Here is a 16,367-nt window from a genome sequence, read left to right as displayed (position 1 = left end):
TGATGATGGATGGATAGATAAATCTATAGATAACTAGATGATAGATCTATAGATAAATAGATGATAGATGATAGATCTATAGATATCTAGATGGATGGCTAGATAAATCTATGGATAACTAGATGATAGATCTACAGATAACTCGATGACAGATGATAGATCTATACATAACTAGATGGTAGAGGGAAAGATAGATCTATAGATAACTAGGTGATAGATGATAGATCTATAGATAAATAGCTGATAGATGATAGACTATAGATAAACAGATGATAGATGATAGATGGATAGATAGATCTATAGATAAATAGATGGAAGATGATAGATCTGTAGATAAACAGATGATAGATGGATGGATGATAGATAATGGCAGATAGATGACAGATGTAGATAAGTAAATAGATAAATGACAGAGAGATGGATAGACATAGATGGGTGATGGGTGATAGATACATAGAAGATAGATAGACAGATGGCAGATGACAGATAGCTTGAGATGACAGCTAAAGGATAGGATAGATAGATAGGTGATAGATACCTAGATAGACTGAAGACAAGACAGATGGATAGAGAGCCAAATGCAGCCCAGGTCTCCAACAGCCTGGGCAGTGCACACACCCTAGGGCAGTGGGTTGAGCCTGTACTCCCTCGAGCCTGATGTGTATCTGTCTGGTGTCACCATCTCTCTTTCTGGGATATTTTGCACCCAAATCAGGATTTCCTGACCCTGACATTTATAAGGCGAAAAAAGGTGGGTGGGTGGGGGGCGGTTGGAGCATGATCTGATATCATGCTGAAAACTTAGAGCACTTGTTCTGTTTCCCTTTAGATTCGTGCCAGGACAAGAGGCTGTCCCCAAATTTTCTTTTAATTACTGGTATGATCGTCTTCCTGACAGTGTCCCTTCTCTTTCTGTCTTTATGGAAACTACAGAGGTAAGGGTCACCCCGCCGGAACCCTCAGGCACGTGGGCTTCATTCCCAACATGTCCATGGATTGGGAGTCGGGGGGAAGAAGTGTCTGATGTGGTTTAATTTAGCTGAGTATCACTTTCCGTGGAACACACATTTTGCCTATGGTATATGATAAGAAAAGTGAAAGAAAAATAACACCCAATGTGCAGAGGTGTCTGCAGAATTCATTGAGAAAAATTCTTGTGGAGACAGTGGAATATATGAACGTTCATTCTTATGAGAGCCTTGCCTTTTTAAATTTTATTTTATTTTTGTCTTTTGAGGGCTGCACCTGCGGCATATGCAAGTTCCCAGGCTAGGGGTCACATTGGAGCTACAGCTGCCAGTCTGCATGACAGCCATAGCAACACCAGATCCAAGCCTCGTCTGTGAGGCTCACGGCAACGCCGGATCCTTAACCCACTGAGCGAGGCCGGGGCTTGTGCCCTCATCCTCATGGATGTTAGTTGGGTTCATTGCCTCTGAGCTGTGACAGGAACTCCTGAGAGTCTTACCTTGCTTCAAACATACACACCCCATCAAGCTGACTTCTCCTATCACATTAGAATGACAGATACTGACAACAACTTTTAATTTCTATTGAGATGTGTTAAAGTAGACAATGTGGCAAGGGATGTGAGAAGAATTGGATGAGAAAAGCTTGTCTGGTTTATAAATCCAGTTACAGATATATCAAAACAACATTCTTTGAGCGTGTAGAGAGCTTTTCAATAATATGATGTTAAAAGACTTCTCTGCACTCGCTGTCCAGACCGTGATGTAACCGCTGCTATTTCCATCTTTATTTAAACTTCCTTGCACCCTGGTGTGTGCCTGTTGATGAGATTTGAAGGAACCGATGCCCAAGGCTGTGGGTGCCATCTTTGTTTCTTACGATGAAGTTTCCATAGAAACAGCTGGAGTGAGGCATGGAGAAAGGTGGACCGCCCTTCTGAGCCACGTGTGCTGGGCGAGCTAGGCTGAGTCAGACCAATTCAAGGACATTCCATCATAGCTGGAAACAGGATAGGGGTGTTTGCCCATAATTCTTGCAAATCACCCATTATTTCTTCAGTCTAATCTCTCTTTGACCAGCTCAAACAGATGCCACCAAGATGGGTCTCTGCCAGGGAGTAGATGAAGCCATCAGATAAGGGTGCTGATAAGGGATATATCCGGCACTTTTCACACAAAACTGAAATCACCCCTGAGGGAAACAGGGGTGCAGTTCTTGGAAAAAAACCAACACTTGTCCTGTTTTCAAAGAAGCCCCTGTTTGCAATGAGGGGTGAAATCAATTGTTTATTGTCCTGGGGGTGTTCTAACAAAGAACCAGAGTCTGGGCGGTTAAAATAAGAGACATTTATTTTTCCTGGTCATGGAGGCTGGAGTTTGAGACCCAGGGGTGGGCAGGGCTGGTCCCCCCAGCACTCCCCAGAGCCTCTCTCTGGGGTGTGTCGACGGCCGTCTCCTCCCCGTGTCCTCACAGGGTCATCATCCAGTATGTCTGTGTCCTGATCTCCTCTTCTTGTAAGGACCCCTAGTCACATAAGATTAGCATCCTATTCGATGAGAACCTCTTAGGTTCAGCATCCGGGGGCCTGTGAATTAAACTGAGCCACAAGAGAGTAACAGAAGAGGCAAGCGTCTCTTTACTGATTTCATATTTTTACATGCATGAGGGATTCACAGAAAGGATACAAACTCATGCGGTTAATCCTGGGGGCGCCTGGCCCATTTTAACGAAGGGCCCTCATTTGTGGAGCAGTCACTGGATGAAGGAAAAGGGAGTTTGGACCTCTAGGAGGGGCGAGTTGCAGAAAAGTGACTAAGAGGCGAGTAGGGGAACTGCAGGCAGACAACGTTTCCAGGGAGGAATTACATCAATGCCATCTCCGTGCTGTGACCCACCGTCCATTTCCTGGTGGGGGTGGGCGGTCAAGTTTACAGGTGGAAGTTTTTTTTTAATGTAAAGAGGCAAACTGAGGCTCTGTGTGTAGGCAGATGAAGGGGGGCGGGCAAAGAACTTCTGTCATGTCTGCTGTTTCTCTTGTGACCTCAGTTCCAAGGAATCAGCATTCCCAAGGGACATATGATGGGGGTGGCTTTCCTGACGGCTGTCACCCGCGCCCCCCACCTCCCCCCGTGACTTCATTGCACCTTCATTTACCTCCTGAAGGGCTCAACCTCCTGAGACGGTCAGGTGGTGGGGGGGGGGCGGTGAGGGGCTCAACCGATGAATTTGGAGAGGAGACAGTTTACTCCCTAACACAGATAGAAATAGTGATTTCGCCATCACGAGACATGGCGAAGGTGCAGGAACGGGCCCCCTGCCCCTCAGCTCCCCTTCCTGGTGGCAGCGTCCCCCCCGGGGTGGCTTCGGGGAGCAGGGTGCCTGTGGAGGTAGCACTGGGGCACACGTTTTGAACCTGGGGACACAGTTCTGCCAAGATGCTGACTCCCCCAGGTCAAAGTCTGCCGCCTTCCCAGGCCCCTTGTGGGGTCCAGCCCCGTGGGCGTCCCCAACTCTGCTCGGGGGCCCCAGCCTGTCTGATCAGACTCTCTGTGTCCATTTCAGGATTAAGAAGGTCCTTATGCCCAGTGTTCCAGACCCCAAATCCACCTTCTCGGGGCTCTTTGAGTCTCACCAAGGAAACTTCCAGGTAAGGCCCCACTGCAGGCAGGGGATTGCTCAACAGGCTTGCTTTGTCCAACTAGTTTCACGCCAGAGTGTCATCAACAATGCCTGCTCTGGGAGTTCCCTTGTGGCTCAGTGGGTTAAGAATGCAGCACAATGTTCTTGAGGATGCGGGTTCGATCCCTGGCCTCGCTCAGTCCGTTGCGGATCTAGCGTTGCTGTGAGCTGCAGCATAGGTCACAGACATGGCTTGAATCTGGCATTGTTGCCTCTGTGGTGGAGACCTGCAGCTGCAGCTCCAATTGGACCCCTAGCCCAGGAACTTCAATATGCCGCAGGTGTCTTCCGCCCTCGCCAAAAAAAGACCAACGTGTAAAGAGCTGCCTCTTTAATTGCCCATGAGCCTCTTGGGAGTGGACTTGTTTTCTCTTTGGGTGAGAAGGAGCAGATGCAGGGGCTCAGAGGGTGGCTTGTCTTTCCATCCGTCCCAGAGGTCAGTGCCTGCCTCGGGATTTTCCAGCCTAATCTCATCAGGAAGTTGAGTTCTTCATCGGTTCCCTCAGGAGCCGGCAACAAACCCTCCACTTCCGCTTTCCGATGTTGTGGTGGTTATTTCACTCCTGGGATAAATGCTTCTGGACGGCTGAGCAGGAGCTGGGAGACCACAAGGGCAGGGGCCAGCCCCGTCCCCAGGAGGTGGTCAGGTGTGGATTTTACAGGACAGTGGGCCAGAGCTATGCTCGTTTCCTGGGGCTGCCCCAAATGTGATGGGTTCAACACATGCCACAGGTATCCTCCCCCAGCTCTAGAGACCAGACGTCTGAGGTCAAGGGGTCCCAGGGCTGCGCTCCCTCCAGAGGCTCCAGGGGAGGGTCCTTCCTGCCTCTTCCAGCGTCTGGGGGCTCCAGGCGGCCCTGGGCTGGTGGTCGCCTCCCTCCCGTCTCTGCCTCTGTCTTCCCGTGGCTTCTCCTCTGTGTCTGGGTCTCCTCCTGTGTCTCTTAGGAGGACACTGTCCTTGGATGGAGGGCCCCCCTCATCCGGGAGGACCTCCTCTCAGACCCTTCGCTTCCTCACACCTGCAAAGACTCTTTGTCCAAACAGAGTCACGCCGCAAGTTCAGGCGATGAGCCCTGGGTCTTTATTCTGGAAGAAGCCTGCTCTCCTTACCCTCCGAGGGGAGCAAAGGGAAGTTCAGAGGACGTAGGTGTCAGGAGGCACAAAACCAGTAAAACCTTCTTCTCCCCTCTGATATGCTGTCCCTGGGACCTGCAAATGAAATGCAGAAACGCAATTAAAAAGAGAGAAGGTTTATTGTGGGTGCATGGGGGGAGGGGCTCACAGAAGAGAAGTGAAACCTCGAAAGAGGTGGTTGGGCCTGGGGGCTGATGGGCCTTTTAAACAAAGGGTCTTAGACTGTGGAAGAGAGCAGGTAGAGGAAAAAGGGTTGGGGGCTTGTGAGGGGGCTTAGATGTGCGTCAGCCACAAGGAAATGCATCACAAATAGGGGTTGTGTATAGGGTTCTATGAGGACTTGAGTTCTTTCAGGTGATAAGGGTTGGCTCTGAAGCTGAAAGGAGTTGCATTTCCTTTCTGAAAGGGACACTTAACGCCCGGCTTTTATGCTGATAAGGGGAAAGCAGAAGTCAGCTCTTTTTTTTTTAATTAAAAAAAATTTTTTTTTTCATTTCTTTCTTTTCACAGCCTCACCTGCAGCATATGGAAGTTCCCAGGCTAGGGGTCAGTTGGAACCACAGCCACAGCAATGCCAGATTCGAGTCGCATCTGCAACCTGCACACCCCAGCTCACAGCACCCCTGGATCCTTAATCCACTGAGCGAGGCCAGGGATCGAACCCTCATCCTCATGGATGCTATGTTGGGTTCTTAACCTGCTGAACCACCATGGGAATGCCCACCTGCTACTCTTGATTTTCTATTGCGTTCAGCTCAAAAGCGGAGAATTTGGGGGTGCTGTCCCAGGCCCTGACAAAGAAGGGGGCACTGAATCATAGCAGACTTGAAGAAAGGAAAAGCTGAAGTTTTTCAAAGCTTGGGACTAAAAGCAGGAGAGAGGAGACCCTGCGGGGGACGGGGGGATGGGGTGTTTCTGGAAAGGTAGGAGTCACTGTGTGGAGAAGAGCCCTGTGCAGCCCCTCCCCCGCCCGCCCCCCTCCCCTTCCTGCCCCTGCTGCAGACACGGTCCAGCCAGCATCAGGCTGTCCCACGGCACTTGTTACAAATGCCGCCCTGGGGGCTCCCTGTGCCCACTTGTCGAAACGTGGCCTCTGTCCGTGGGTGCGGAAAGAAACTTGGAGGCAGTTCTGGGAAAAAACAGCTGTATTGCCTTGCCAGGCAAAGGAGGGTCACAGCAGGCTCATGCCTTAAAGATGGTGCCTGCCTTTGGGAGAGATGAGGAGCTGGTTTTATAGTTTGGAAACAGAAAATAGGGCTGCTGGTAAGGGTCAGGATGGGTGCAAGCTCGCATTCTTCTTCAGAGCTGGTGTTTAGGGTCCTCCCCTCTGACTCTCATCTGTTGGGGGTTCAGTTCTGCAGAAGAGCTCAAAGATATTGCTGTGTGTATCCCTTGAGGGGGAACAAGGACCGGCCCCTAGGTGGCACGGTGGTCTCCTGATGGCCCCTCGGGGTCTCTGCATCCCTTCCCTTCTCTGATGACCATCTGTGGGCACCTGCCCTTTGGGGCTCAGGCAAGGGCCTGGAGGCTGAATCTTATTCCCTAAAAACAAGACATGGGAGAGAGACCCAGAGAGGCTTGTGTCCAGGAGCCCCATGTTTCCCACTGAGAGAAACCCTCCCTCTAAAAAGTCACCCCTCTCTGAGAACATACCTGGGGTGAGGTGGGGGGGAGGAATCTGAGTTTCCCGTTTTGGGGGTTCCTGAAAATCCCTTCAGACACCCCTCTTGTGTGAGGTGTGACCACAGGCCCAGTGCTTTGAAGCTGATGACACCAGGCAGGTCTGAAACTGCGGGCGTCCTGCTGAGATGCTGGACACGAGAGCTTCTCTGTTTTCTTCTGGGGGAGGAGGAGGTGGCCTGGGGTCCAGGGGGGGTCTTCCCAGGAGCCTCGGTGTGGGAACACTGGCCACGGGGCGGGGGCTTTGCTCCCCAGAGTCTGAGTCCCAGTGTCTCATCCATGTAGGAGTGGATCAAGGACACCCAGAACGTGACCCACCTGAACAAGACGGAGGAGAGGGAGCAGGCGTGCATCCTGGAGGAGGCCGTGGTGGTCCAGCTGGCCGAGGCCGAGAGGCCCAAGACAATGCCGAATAGCCCCATGGGCCTGCAGATGGGGGAGGAAGAGGCTGCCGGGGACCCCTGCCGCCTCCCTCGCCAGCCCCCACAGGGCCGTCAGGTGGCCTCTCTCCAGGGTTTTACTTTTGTGATGAGTGACAACTCTTATATGATGTTATGAGGGGGTGCAAACTCAGCAGCCAGCATCAGAATCTATGGGAGGTGGGACCCAAGTGATGATAACAGGGGCTCAACAGCAGAATCCGTCATGCTGGCGTCTGGGTCCCCCAATACACTAACTGCCCAGCTGCGGCATCCCTTTGAAGCTGATACGTAAGGGCTTGAGGATCAGCTCTCTAGAGGTGGCAGACTCTTGGTTACACTGGTTGTTGCTCTCAGCTGGCACCTCTTCCGGGTTCACGTAAATTGTAAGGACAGACGGCCAGGGTACGTGGAAACCACCGTCCTTCCTGCGTGCCCAGCCAGTCCGGGCCATTTGCCACATCCCTCAAAAGTGGTTCCTGGATCCTTAGGTTCTCAGCTCACATACCCAGCTGGGGAGGCGCGGCACCCCCAAGGAGGCAAGGAATCCCGCTTGGCCCACACCAGCCAGCCACCCCATTCTTGCTCCAAAGAGGAAACAATCCCTATTGCAACTGCTGAGGCATTTTGTTAAGCAGACTCTATTTTAATTCCTGCATTGACATGCTGGACCTGGACGGTGCTTTGCATCTAAGAGGTATATGAATGTAAAAGCAGTCTACATGGGAGTTCCCGCTGCGGTGCGATGGGTTAAGAATCCAACTGCAGTGGCTCTGGTCGTGGCAGGGGTTTGGGTTCAATCTCTGACTCCAGGGCAGTGCTTTAAAAGGACCCAGGGCTGCAGCTGCAGCTCGGACCCTGGCCTGGGAATGTGCATATGCCGAAGGTGCGGTTGTAAAAGAGTAAGATAAAAAAAATGTCGTCCAGCACAGGGAACTCTATCAAGTCCCCTGGGAGAGACCATGATGGAAGAGAATATGAGAAAGGGAACAGGTGTGTGTATGACGGGGTCACTTTGCTGGACAGCAGACATGGGTACAACGCATACATCAGCCAGACGCTAATGGAAAAAAAGCACCTTGCACAGACCCTGGCCAGGGTGAAGCATTATTATTTTTTTACATTGAGAGAAAAGGAAAGTGTTGGCATGAGAATTGCTGTGAGATGTGAGCCGGCGATGATGGTCGTGGAGATAGTGGAACGTGTCACTTTGATGCCTCAGGCTTCACGTACAGGATGTTTCTAGATTTCTAGATTATTGAGATCTTTTTTTTTTCATGCTGACGCTGGGTTTATCTTATCTCTCTCTGCAGGGTGCAGTAAGTAAGCTGGATCAGATATACCTGGAGTGTGTGTGTGTGTGTGTGTGTGTGTGTGTGTGTGTGTTGGGGATTGTAATTTTTTCTGTGTGTGTCTTTTATTTCTTAGGGCCATACCCGCGGCATATGGAGGTTTCCAGGGTAGGGGTCTAATCGGAGCTACAGCTGCCGGCATGAAGGGAACTCCCTCAGCTTAAGGCACAAGGTAAAGCCAGATTTCAGTCAGCAGGACAGAGCTTGAAGCCAAGGACTGCAGTTGAATCACAGAAGGAACTGCTTCCTTGGGGGAGGCTGTTTGTCTCCAGGCTGTATCCCGTGGACACCCCCTTCTCATGCCCCCCAGGTGTGCTCCCCCGAGGAGTGGGGATGGAATTCCATGGTCTCTGTGAATTCACACTAGGACAGGAAGTTCATGCGGCAGCTCAGTGGGTTAAGAACCCGCCTGGTATCCACGAGGATGCAGGTTTGATCCCTGGCCTCGATCAGTGGGTCGAGGATCCGGTATTGCCATGAGCTGTGGTGTAAGCCCCAGAAGTGGCTCAGATCTGGCGTTGCTGTGACCATGGGGTAGGCCGGCAGCTGTAGCTTCGATTGGGCCCTAGCCTGGGACCTTCCATATGCCACAGGTGCAGCCCTAAAAAGAAGAAAAAAACAAAAAACAAAAAACAAACAACAACCAGTGGCAGATGTGCTTTGGGACTTTGGGGCAGGCACAGGGGGCATCATGCACCACCAGGCTCCCTTCTGGGTATAACGTGGGACTTCAAGAGAACAGGTCGGGGGTGGGGTGATGGAACATTAGGAAACCAGGGGTGAGGAGGGTTCTGGCCACACTGACCCAGGAGGGTTCCTGCTGACAGTGTGGCCGGATGATCAAGCCTGATAGGCTTCAGGATGAGGAGCCCAATCAGATGTCAGGTAATCAGATATGGAGGGTGGGGATTCGGGTTAAATCCACGGACGTGATTTCTCCCTCAAACTAGGTGATGCAGGGACGGACACAGAAGTCCCTAAAGTCAGATGCCTGATACTGCCCAGTCCAGAAGACAACCTGTTGGGTGGTAACCCTGTCTCTGTCAATGTCCCATCAGAGCTGTAACCATTTATCCAATACCAGTGGCTTTTCAGTGACACAGGCAGCTCCAGATGCCAGAGGACACCTGGAGGCACTGCAGCCAAACCCAGCCTCTGTCCAGCGGCCCCCGTGAAGCCTCAGAGACAGAGTTGGGGTGAAGCAGAAAGACCAGCTCTATGGCTCTGCCAGGCAGAGGCGGCTCCGGCAGGGGAGCCCCTCCAAACGGGGTCCTCCCTTGAGAGGGGACAGCCAGGGCTCTTCGAGGTTGAGCTGCAAACCAGGGCTGTTGATGAGGATGCGGGAGCCTGCCTTCTGCTCCCTCCAGAGGTCACTTCAGAGTCATCACGGCCACAGTCGGGGGGTCTGGGGACGGTGCCTGGTGGTCTGTGGGGGGATGGCCCCTTGGGCTTCTCTGTGCAGTGAAGACAGCTCACCAAGGAAGGGGTGTGGGGGAGGGTTTCAGAGGAAGAAAAACCCCACGTGCCACAGACCTCTACGTAGAAAGGAGCCACGACGGACAGAAGCAGTTCAGCAAGGACGAGACCAGGTGTGCAAAGCCGGTTCGACTTAGGTCGTGGCCAAGGCCGGGCTGCACGTCCTGGAGACTCTTGCCACTCGTTTTTAGCTGTCACCATGTCTCCTTGTCATGAACTCTGGAGTCAGCGTTTTGAGACGGAAGGGAGGCCTGGGAGGGGAAAGGCGAAGTCTTTTCCCTCCCAACACGAGGACTCAGGGGCTGGCCCATGGTGTCCACACCGCCCCCCAAAGTCTTCCCATCTGCAAAGGAATCACCACCTGCTGTTGAAACCCATGCGGGTGTTTCTTATGGCCGCCCCACGCCCCCATCCTGACACAGACTTGGATGGAGAAAGATGACCTTGCGTGTGTGCTCGTGCGAGCGTTCTTGCTGTGCCAGGCCACAGGGAAGGCCTGCTCTGGGGGCTACACAGTCATGCTTCCAGAAAGCTGTTTTAGTCTGGGCTGTGTGCTGCAGGCACGGTCCACCCCAGGGGACCTGGTTTCTGCCCCTCCCTGGGCTCCGGTTTGAGGGCGGGGACGCCCTTCTCGGCAGGACACATAAGCCGGGGCCACTGTGCGCGTCCTCCAGCGGATCAGGCGTGCGGTGGTGGGAAGTTCCCCGAGGTTCAGGGTTCCGGGCCGGTAGAGACACCCTTGTCCGGCGCACACGGCCTCTGCAGCGGGGGTCTCTGGGAGGGCAGTGAGCAGGTGGCCGGCGCTGATCTCGCCGAGCATGAGAGCCACGCCAGAGGCGTGGGGGGAGCACTGACCAGCCTGCACTGAGGCAAGATGGGGTGGTTCTTGTCCCTTGTGCCGTCGGACCTTCCGCTGGAGAGCAGGGGATGGATAAACCTCGGCTCTGGCCAGCGCCGGGTGGACAAGTCTCTGGAGTCACCTGATGGGCAATTCCAAAGTCACGGGTTAGGGGAATTCCCCAGCCCCACCCCACATCCTGAGACTCGCCCCCCACCTCCCCGCCCCGGAGGTTCTCCGTATGATTTGATTTCTGGGGGGTCCCCGGCACTGAGTTCCGCACACACCTCAAAACATGCAAAAAGGTGGCGGGCGGCACACAGGACAGCCGTGAGTCACAGATGGTATCTCCCCTTTTCTGGGCCCACATCCCCCTGGCCCGCCCCAGCTGTTCCCCGTGCCCTTATCACTGGCCATCAGTGTCGGAAATGACTGTCCCGGGCCGAGGTGCAGCTCCCCAAAAAACCCAGCTAAGAACCCGTGTGCCTGGTGGTGCCGGGATGTTTGAAGAGGCAGGTGGAACATGCAAAAGAAGGGGTGCCGGTCCACTGCATGGACTGGAGGGGACAGCAGCCCTAGAGCTGTGGAGAAACTGACACAGCAGCGGGAAACCTGTCAGGCTGGGCTGTGCTGTGTGACCTCAGGCAGCATAGGGACTTCTCTGAGCCTGGTCTCCTGTCAGTTGTGAAAACCTACCGCCTCTCCCAGGGCAGCTCTCAGAAAGAAAGGGGTGGACAGAAGCAGGAGCTGGCCAAGCCCTATTGACTTGGGGTAGTTAGACCCCTGTACAGCCTGGCACAGGCTTTATCCAATCCCTAAGGGCAGGCATCACTCCTGGGATGTCATTTAGCTGTAGCGCTTACAGCAGAAAATCTATTTTCAGGTGAACAGATTTCAGGCTTATAAAAGGAAGTATTTGTCTGTGTCTCAAGGAGGGTGTGGATTTAACAAATTAATGCAATCTGTTGACCTTAGAAAGCCCAATCCATTGCATGGAGCCAGTGAACACAACACAGACTGCAGCTGCAGGCACTGCTGCCCACACTGGCTATGCTGGGTCTTGGGTATTTTTCTGTGTCCTCTGAAATTTGTGCAGATACAATGTGGCAAGCTTCTGCTGTAACTGTGAGTTTACAGATGCTCTGGAATGGAAACAAAATCCCCCACCAGCTGGAACAGACATTGCCTCTGTTTATTAGAAACCACAACCTCTGGCTTTTCTTTTGGACGCAGGCATTTTTCATAGAGCCTCCTCTCAGAACATGGAACTGCAACCCCCCCCACACACACCCCCGCTCCCCCCCAAGCCCATCAAAGCCGTCATGGAATCCGCCACGTCCTGGTCCACGTTACTTTTCTCCAGACAGACTTCTGTCCATGGGAACCACACGGTGCCTTTCCCCTGCTCCCTCGCTGGGGTGGGCAGAGGGGGTCTCGCGGGCTGGAGGTCCCGGGCTGCTCGGCTCTACCCGCCCAGAAGTCCTGAGGCACCAGGTGCCCTGGGGTCTTGAATCTCTGTGCAAGCCCCTGAGTCCTCGTGCTTTTGGCTTTTTTTTTTTTCTTTTTAGGGTCACACCTGTGGCGTATGATATGGAGGTTCCCAGGCTAGGGGTCCAATCGGAGCTACAGCTGCCAGCCTACACCACAGCCACAGCAACGCCGGATCCGAGCCACGTCTGCGACCCACACCCCAGCTCACGGCAACGCGGGATCGTTAAGCTACTGAGCGAGGCCAGGGATGGAACCCAGAGCCTCATGGATACTCGTCGGGTTCTTAACCCCCTGAGCCACAATGGGAACTCCACCTTGAATTTGGATGGAAGGAGGTCAGTGCACACTGGAGGCTGCAGCTTGAACAGTTCAGGTGGGACATGTGGGCCATGGGGCTGGTGGTGGAAAGAACCTGGGAGGGCCTGGGATATTGAGGTAAAATAAGAAATACAGGAGTTCGCATTGTGGCTCAGGGGAAACGAACCCAACTATACTTTTGTTTTTCCTAAAACCCTCTCAGGTCCCCCGGGGTGAGGGGAGGCACAGCTTTTGTTCTTTACAGTAAGTCCTTTTCACCCCAACAGGGGCCCCTAGATGCCTTCAGGATGAGGGTCGGTTGCCATGGGAACCAAGTTGGCGGCGAGAAGGTTGGAAGTTTCAGTTCCACCCCCTCAGGAAGTCGGGGAGGGAGGAAGGGCTGGAGCTTGGATGAATCAACACGCCCAGTGATTTAATCTATCCGTGGAACCTTCATCAACCCCTAAACGGTGGGTTTCGTGGAACCTTCATCAACCCCTAAACGGTGGGTTTCGGCAGCTTCCGGTGGGTGACGTCATGGAGGGGCTGGGAGGGGCTCCTTCTGGCTCTTGGACACAGGACAGGGGACAAGGCCTGCTGGCCGGGGTTTCGGGTGGGAGGGGGCTCCTGGTGCCGCAGAGACGACCCTGGGTCTTCTGTGCTGTCCACGCTGGCATCCTTTGGAGTGTTCCAGGTGGCACCTGGTTCTGGGCGTGGCCGCCCCCCACGGGGACACCTGTGGCTGTGGCTGCACTCTGGTCCTGTCTGCAGCTGCAGACTCCTCCCTGCACTGCGTGTCCCTCAGCTGGGGTCTGGGCCATCCTGGGGAATGAAGGGAGAGTGTCTACTTCCCCCAGTGCTCCTGGGCTGCCCAAGGGGGGTGCTTGAAGCTCATCGTCCACAGACACTCCTGCCTGCTGCCCCCCAGGGAAGCCTGGAGAGACTCCGGACTGCGGGATGCCTGATGTTACAGCCAGGGAGCCAGGCAAACGTCCCTCCCCCCAGCCTCCCCCCTAGATGCTGCTGCTGCGCCATGCTGGCCCATCAGTAGTCCTTGCTGGCCCCAGGGACACAGATCTTAAACTGTCAGGAGGAAACGGTGGATGAGGCCATGGATGCTGTGAACTGGAGTCGGGCTCTGGCCACCTGCCCCTACACGGATTGAATCATGAGCCGCTGGAGTGGAATCCACAGAAAGCATTTTCCCAAAGTATACGCCCCAGGGAGTTCCTGTTGTGTCCTAGCAGGTTAAGAGTCGGACAAGCATCCGTGAGGGTGCTGGTTTGATCCCTGGCTTCGCTCAGTGAGTTAAGGACCTGGGGTTGCCATGAGCTGTGGTGTGGGTCACAGATGCAGCTCTGATTCCTCTGCTAGCCTGGTAACTTCTGTATGCTGCAGGTGTGGCCCTAAAAAGAAAAAAAAAAATACAAAAAGCCCCCACAAAAAACCAAAACCAAAACCAACTCCCCCCTAAAAAAGAAACCAAAGTGTATGCCCCAGGCTTGAATTATTGCTGTTTAGCCTGGATGTGTGGTCAGAATTTAGCCGTGAAAACATAAGCTCAGAAATCCCTCAAGACAAATATAGCCTTAGATTTTTTTTGTCTTGTTTGTTTTTTCTTTTCTGGTTGCGCCATGGCACATGGAGTTCCTGGGCCAGGAACCAGATTTGAGCTGTCGTTGCCACCTGAGCCATTGCTGCCGCAGCGCCGGATCCTTTAACCCGCTGTGCTGGGCCGGGAATCGAACCTGCGTCCTGGAGATGGCACCATCCCATGGTGCCCCAGTGGGCACTGTGTGTCCTCCTTTGGATGAAACACCCCCTTCGCCTTCGGACGTAGGCTCGTCTCTGTCCCATCTCTCGCCAGGCGAGGTGTCTCAGACGCCGTGTGTGGGGTTCTTCCTCCACCTGGGGGGGCAAGGGGAGGGGGACCAGTTAGGTTTTTAATAGGGGACAAAAAAAAGTTTCCAGACATTGGCCAGGCGCAGCGAGGGGCTTCTGGTTACTTTGGAAAAATACGTCGTAAAAACGTCTGTTTTCTCAGCATCGCCGCTGACGACACATGCACATTTTCTTCAATTAGAAAAAAAAAAAAAAAAAAAAAAAACCCTACGAGGCGTGTTTGAAGGCTCCTCTGTGTGCCCGCCAGAAAACGCCGGGAATTTAAGAGGTGCTGAGCTGTGCGTTCAGAGGCTCCCTGTCTTCAGTTGGAATAACATTTTACCAGGTTCACAGATGCCAAATCAAGTTAGGACACACACACACACACACACACACACACACCCACAGGCTCCCACATTCCCACTCTGAAGCCCCCACATCACAGTGTAGACAGTCCTGCAAATCCTTACATTTTATAACTGACAGGCAAGCCACTTCCTCCAGGGCGTCCTGCCTCCTCAGGCTCTTGGTCCGTCTTCCCGGGGCTGTGGGACGGAAACCTTGATAAAGAGTGAATTTTCCAATTCTCACCTCCCCCCACCCCCGCCCCGATCACCCACGTTATCCTGCTGGAAACACAGGATTTGGAAAGTTGCTTCACCAGAACCGCAGGGCGCTTGCACGTGGGCACCGTGGGCCCATGTGGGTTTGCATCAGCAAACCCCTGGGAGCAGAAGGGTGGAAGCGTCTTCCCGGAAGATGGTGTTTCTCGTACATGGAAGGTCGGGCCATCGCTCGGGCACGACTTAGGACTTCCGGCTGGGTGCAGACTCCTCTGGATTCCTTCAAACATAAAAGCCCAGTGTTGACAACTGCTGACCTATGTGGAAGCCCCTCGGCTTGGTGGCGGCCAACAGCATACTTTTATGGACGCACCACCTGGGTGTGTGAAGGACTTTGGGTTTCCCCGGGGAATGTCTGCTATCTCATTTAAACCATTGTTCCCTATTCTGATGCCATCAAGGAAACTTCCCTCCTCTGCACCTCCCTGCCTCCCCCGGCTTATGTGAATGTCTTACTTGTGAGTCTGTGCTTATTCCATCCATGCTGGTTTACCGCAAATTCTGACTTAGGGATTGTTTCATTTAGCTAGGCTGAATAACACATTATGATAAACCAGCAACATACGTTGTATGGCTCATTTCCTGGCGCAGGCAAGCACATTTCTGTTTATGAGGGCGGACGCGGCGCTTAGCTCTCCCACAGAAATGATGCAATCTCTGTGAATCCCTACCTCCGTTTTGGTTCCTTCTGGAACCCAGGGCTGTAGGCATCCCAGCGTGAACCCTCTGGTTTCACGTTTAGGGTCAAGAATCCACGTGGACGCTTTAGCTCCTGATGAGCCCAGGGGAAAGGCGTGTTGTCCCCCTGCATGGACCGTTGATGCCTTTCCATCCCAGCCTCTTTTCCTTCGATGGCAGGAGGGGCAAGCACTTGCTGACAGGAGATGGGCACGTGGCACCTGCCTCTACACAGACTGAGTCCCGAGCTGCTGCCGCCGCTGACCCCCACCCCCTGACGGGAGCTCAGGGTGGGGACCAGGAGTGAGGCCTCTGTGCTCTGGGGAAATTGGAAGGACAGGACTTCAGAGGGTTAGAGGTTTTCAGGAGAAGATTTCAGGAGCCCCCGAGTCTTGCATCTCCTCGTACCTAGAAAACCACCAACATCCTTCATGGTGACGTCTGCTCCTCGTGACCAGCGGTGACCTTCACGAGGCCAGCAGGGACCTTCCCCACAATGTGAGCTTGGTGGCAGGGACTCCCCCTTCACCGAGATCAGACACTCTGCCCTCCCCCTGCCTCTTTGGAGTGGTTTCTCAGAGCTCCTGAGATGCTGCCTCTCAGGGTCTAGTGGTCATTTTGCCCCCAATCAAACTGACCTCACAGCTCTCAAGCTGTGCATTTTTTTTTTTTCCCAATCGACATGCTCCTTTAAATTTTGAAGAATGTGAAGAAGTAAACTCTTACCTACAGACTAAAAAATGCTATGGTTATTTTTAATGTAGTTTAGATAACATTGCGGCCATGGTTTTCAAGATAGCCTTTTTAAAAATATACATTTTAGAAAACATATTTCTCCTTAATTAATTAA

General features: G+C 53.3%; 1 protein-coding gene and 1 long non-coding RNA gene across 3 annotated transcripts in view; one reads left to right on the top strand and one right to left on the bottom strand.

Moving 5' to 3' along the window:
- LOC110257900 (cytokine receptor-like factor 2) overlaps positions 1–14,418 on the top strand; it is a 26,644-nt gene extending 12,226 nt beyond the window's left edge. The window contains exons 6-9 of one of the 2 annotated variants that reach the window (XR_002340910.1): positions 830–935; positions 3,532–3,616; positions 6,748–12,373; positions 12,623–14,418. Coding sequence is in view for 1 of the 2 variants with exons in the window: in XM_021080904.1 (XP_020936563.1) it covers positions 830–935; positions 3,532–3,616; positions 6,748–7,020 (464 nt within the window). In the remaining variant the exon portion in view is untranslated. Of the gene's footprint in view, positions 1–829; positions 936–3,531; positions 3,617–6,747 lie in introns of both variants that reach the window. The other variant, XM_021080904.1, reaches the window with a different exon arrangement.
- LOC110257901 lies at positions 8,148–16,367 on the bottom strand. Its single transcript, XR_002340911.1, has 2 exons — positions 14,687–16,367; positions 8,148–14,243 (listed from the first exon to the last, which is right to left on the bottom strand). It is a non-coding gene; the product is annotated as an uncharacterized LOC110257901 (long non-coding RNA).

This window comes from Sus scrofa, chromosome Y (assembly GCF_000003025.6).
Source record: "Sus scrofa isolate TJ Tabasco breed Duroc chromosome Y, Sscrofa11.1, whole genome shotgun sequence".
NCBI classification, from domain to species: domain Eukaryota; kingdom Metazoa; phylum Chordata; class Mammalia; order Artiodactyla; family Suidae; genus Sus; species Sus scrofa.
The sequence above is the reverse complement of the archived record's forward strand: the minus strand, read 5'-3'. Positions and strand labels throughout refer to the sequence as shown.